The sequence below is a fragment of the Crocodylus porosus genome, unplaced genomic scaffold (genome assembly GCF_001723895.1).
Source record: "Crocodylus porosus isolate Cpor-Errol unplaced genomic scaffold, CroPor_comp1, whole genome shotgun sequence".
Classification (NCBI taxonomy): domain Eukaryota; kingdom Metazoa; phylum Chordata; order Crocodylia; family Crocodylidae; genus Crocodylus; species Crocodylus porosus.
Window position 1 is genome coordinate 19,699,429 of NW_017728928.1, and position 4,990 is coordinate 19,704,418.

The window sequence follows — 4,990 nt, forward strand, 5'->3', positions numbered from 1 at the left end:
CTCCCCCTGAGCATTTTAAGTTACTAAGGAGTTGCACCAAAACAGAATTTGACAAAAAAGGTTTACTTTCTTCTTACAATGATTAAAATGTCCCCAAGCAAGTAGTTTATAATACAGCTGTGAAAAGTGTGTGTGTGTGTGGGGGGGGGGGGTTTAAGTAAAGGAAAACAAATGCTACCTGAAACACAGGACTGCATTCTGATACTGGCTTCTATGATATTTAGATTAAAGCAGCTTTCCTAGGAAGATAAATCCATGCCTGGTGCATGAGATATTGACTGCATTAATCTGGTGACTTGCTAGTAGCACTAAATTCAGATATGTACTAGCACCCAGTTATGAAAAATAATGTTGGTGGCAACTCCATTTCTCTGGAAAAAAATATGCATGGCACTGAAACAATTTCTGCACAGAAAACATGACACTGTTTATGAAGAGCCATGTCTAATATTCTTTTCCAGTTTGGAAAGAGGATTTATTTTAATATATCCTTTTTTAATTGCTATGAGCTGGACTTGTAAATATTGCATGTGGTTGAGTAATACTCATCTGTTAGCAGACCAAACGAAGGGACGTTTTTTCCACGCTTGAAGACCTGATGTGGTTCACACAGCTCTGAAGGGGATACTTGAGAGCAGATATTGAAGTAAAAAAAAAAGAAGAAAGTCTGTTTAATAATTCAAAGAGGGCTAAATCTGAGGAGAAGCCAATGTGTGCTACACTGTTGAGTGAAATGCATAGGACATTGTGCAGTTAGCCAAGAAATTTTGCCAAGAGTTTTAATAATAGGGGATTTATTTTTAGGGGAGAGATGGGTTTATCATCAACATTGCTACAATGTACTCCTCTTGCAAGATGTGAAACTAATATTTCAGCTAAGAGAAGCAGCTAATACCCTTCGAAACATAAGGAAGATGAAGTGGTCTGGCAAAACTAGTTCCATGTAGCTATTTATTTATTTATTTGTGTTTTATTTGTTAGATTTATATGCTACTCTGCAAAAAAGACTCGGGGCAGCTTATACTAAAAAGAGAAACAAACTTAAACATATGAAATAAGAGAGATGATTATGTAGCAACTCCCATAACAGTACTCCAATTTTACCTTGCTTTGCTGAGTGCCAGCCCAAATGAAAAAGGGCCTTGCCCACTGTCAACTTAGCTAAGGCTTTCAGTAGTTATTTCTTGTGAATCTGAGTAGGTTTTAAAGACACCTTGTTTCACTCTTTTAACGCTCTTTTTCTGGCTAGGGGTGAGGAAGTAGTGTTGTTTCATACCTGAGCAAATAAATTGTCACAATATTTTGTGAGCCTAGCCCAGTATTTACAGCATCTCAGCTAATAAGATTTTTGGAAAGGAAAAATCACACAAACATGCATCTGCTGCATGGTTTGGCATAGCACTTGTTAGATTCTTTATTGTGATCATTGCTCTTTGTTTTCCACAGTTTGTGTGTGTGTTCAACAAAACTAACTTTTTGCTTTGCAAATAGTTTCCTCCCTCAGCAGTAAAATTACCTGTATATCAGCAGCAACTTCATATGCAAGGACCCAGCAAGCTTGCATGGCCATGCAAGGTTGTCAGACCACCCTGGGGTGATGCCAAGGGGTGATACTTAAGAGCCCCCTTTAGTGTTGCCCTTTGTGTGTGACCGAGGCCAAAACAGAGGGCCTTTCCTTTTCTTTTCATTAAGATTCTTTTGAATTTAATGTTGCTTGTCAGGGTGGAGAAGTTGTGTGGGGCAGCCCTCTGTAGGAGGGGAGTTGCAAGCTTGGACAGGTCATTGGGGGAGGAGAAAAGGATCTCTCTGAGGATGAGGCAGGGTAGTGGGAGTTGGATGGACAGGGGGTGGTGGAAGTAGGAAGAGATTTCTTATATTTGATTGTAACTGGTGGTTGAGAAGCATGGTTGGGATTGGCCAGAGCAGTGGTTGTCAACCTTTTTTGTATCAGGACCCATTTGTAAACTTGGATGGCTAGTCCCCACCCAGTGCCCTCACTCCTGACTTGCTGCCTCCTGTACCCAGGCCCCAGCCCCCCAGTATGTGGGGCAGGAGGTGGATGTATGGAGGGCATGGTGAACCCCAAGTGGCTCCTTGCAGGCTGCAACTCTGCCAGCCAGCAAAGGAAAAGCCAGTTTCCCACATTTTCTCCTTTAAAGGAGAATCCATTTTTAAAGTTTGTTTGTGACCCTTTCGTATATTCTTGCAACCCACACACAGGTTGAGAAATGTTGGGCCAGATGGTTTGCTTGTAGGGAGGGATGTAGTAATTGGTTGGGGGGGGGGGTGGAGTTTTCAAGTTTTGGGGGCTGTTTGGAGACTCTACAGTTGTTCATTCTCTGTGGGTGGTTTATTGTAAGCTGCTCTGTCCATGTGGGACAGTGCAGGATATAAATCTACAAGGTTTCAATACTTTACTTTGTGCAGAGAGAGAGTGCTAATTAAGGGTTCTGGTGGTTCTAAGAAGAAAGTGCAGTCTTGCGAAGATTTAGGCACGTTAGTCCCTGCTTGGAGTCTGTAGAAAATCGGTACAACTAAGCAGGTTCATAAGTCTTCAGGACTGGGACCCAAAGTAGGGGATGTCTCTCTTTAAACATGCACTCTTAGCGTGGCAAAAATAGTGGTCTTAGTATCAGCCTTGAAAGCTTTAACAAATAATCCTACCAAAAATAGGACTTTGCAGTTAAAATACTGCCCAAGTATCAACTTGAAAGCATCTGGCTTTAGTTCTAATTGAAAATTTTTTGGCAGTTGAATCCTCTAAATAGCACTTTCTTTCAAGGGAGAAGTAAAGGGAGAAACTCTAAAGGAAGTTTCTTTTAAAAATTCCTTCAGATAAACCTAAAGCAGTAATTTAATTTTGTTTTGTTTCTTCTAGGAATGCTGGTGGTGATTGTCTTGTTGCTGATTGCGATAGCAGTGGTTGCCGTCTGGCCAACAAAATAATATGAATTCAGGAACTGTCAGAGATGCTGCATATCAGTGGTGGAGTATGGATGACACCAGAGCAGAACAAGAGTGCAAACACGTTTTGTGTTTTAAAATAAACTCAACAGTATTAGAATGAAGCTGTGTCTGACATGCATCAGTTTCTGCACAAAGTCCATAGCCAGACAGTTGTGGCTACCTTGAAAAGGGCTCCTTTACTACCTGAATTTTGTATTTAAAGGAGGCACAACTGGAGATAGACACATTTTTTTTTTATAATTTACTCCTTGATGCACCCATTTCTAAGCAAATGATCATATAGATCTGCCATGCCCCCTCTCCCTTGTGTCGACATCAACTGTCCTGAGGGTTTCAATTTTCTATAAACTCTTAAGACATGATTCTTGTAGTACATACGTGGAGTTCTTTCACTCTAGTGCTTCTCTTGAGAATTAAGACTTTTCATCTTACAAGGACGTGAATGTTTTAAAGAGCTCATTTATACTGGATATCCATAAAGTCTGAGAGCGGGTATAACCCTACAACGATGTCTGATGGTAAGGTGGAACGGGATTGATTTAGTATTTCAGATAAACCTTAGAAGTGCATTCAACTATGACTCAGTTTTTGGCTGTTGTGAGAATTATCAGTGTTGATCTCCGCAAATAGAAACGTAAATAGCTGAGGGTCTTTTCAAGGTTTAGTACAGCCAGGTGCATGCAAGTGGAAAGCACTGCCCAAAATGTTCTCATAAGGAGCTGAGACTTTCTGGTAAGTGTGCTTTAACTTGTACTGAGGCAAGTTTTAACACAGCCAACTAAACTGCAGAAGATAAAATAGAGTCCATGTACTAATCTCAAGCCCAGATTTCTGCTTCTCTTTCTTTTATAATGTTCCACAGTTTGTTAAACCTGTAATGGAAAATACAAGTATTTAAAACTCATTAATGAAAAAGAAATGCAATGCTTATTTCTGGCCAAAAACTATTATTTTCATATATGTGCCAACTTGATTGAATGGATAGAGCAAGCAATAGCACTGAATAAAAGTCAATTTGTTTATATATTGTTTTCTACTGGCTTTCTTTTTTCCTACTATGTCTTAATAGTTTCATGTTTAATTTATTTTTTAATGTTGCCATTATTTTGAAATGTCTTTTTCACATGCATTTTAATGGTTCCTGTAGCCCCAAGCTAGTCCTCACCTCATGCAATCTCAGCACTGGATGATATGGATTTTTAAAATGAGCATTTGGTTCTTGGCACTGACAATCAAAATCCTCCCTTATAACATCTTCTGCCAATGTGCCATAATGCAGGCAAAGATCATCAGGTATGCAACTGGACTTCTTTGCATTTTCAGGGTCCATGACCAACTTACTTTAGAGCAGATACTGAAACTCTAGTGGTTATATGTGATATGGCATGACAGGGACACTAAGAGCTGAATGAATCTAAATCACTAGGTTTAGTTGATCTCTGCTCTGGAACTGAAAAGAGCCCTACTGTGTTACTGATCCCTGAGCTATTCAATCCCTGTGAATGTTTCACTGTATAAGTAGCCAAAATTGGGCGTGTTGGTTATATAGAAAATAGCCTTATAGGAGTAGTTCATATGATCAAACCATCACATAAATTTCTTTCTCATGACTATGGGAGGAGTAAGGGGATAACACAACAGTGGATCAGGGAGTGAAAAATACCTTTGTCTTCCTTGCAGTAAACATCTAGTACTCAATGCATATGACTAACTGTGTCCCTTGGTGGAAACTGCCTTCATGTTTTCATCTGCCAAGAATCTTTAAATAATCCTTAGCCAGGAGGGGAATAGTGCCCTTTTATAATCATCCATCCTGCATTTCTGGAGAAGGCCCTTCTCAAAGCTCTTGAAGGGTCAGTTGCATTAAAATTCCTTAGAAAACAGGGGTCTTGCTTGTTTGCTTGAGAAAGTGCTTCATATTCAAACAGATGCAGGAGAAAGCAATAACTTTACTATCTTGCTTTTTACAAAAAAATAACATTTAAAAAAAACCACAGTATGTTTTCAATGTTTCTATTGCTCT

At 39.5% G+C, this 4,990-nt stretch overlaps 1 protein-coding gene across 1 annotated transcript in view; it reads left to right on the forward strand.

Annotated features, from left to right (window-relative positions):
• STX8 (syntaxin 8) overlaps nucleotides 1–3,991 on the forward strand; it is a 174,129-nt gene extending 170,138 nt beyond the window's left edge. Inside the window, exon 8 of the mRNA XM_019542765.1 lies at nucleotides 2,879–3,991. Coding sequence (XP_019398310.1) covers nucleotides 2,879–2,946 — 68 coding nt within the window. The 3' untranslated portion in view covers nucleotides 2,947–3,991. The remainder of the gene's footprint in view (nucleotides 1–2,878) is intronic.
• Nucleotides 3,992–4,990: the final 999 nt, after the last annotated feature.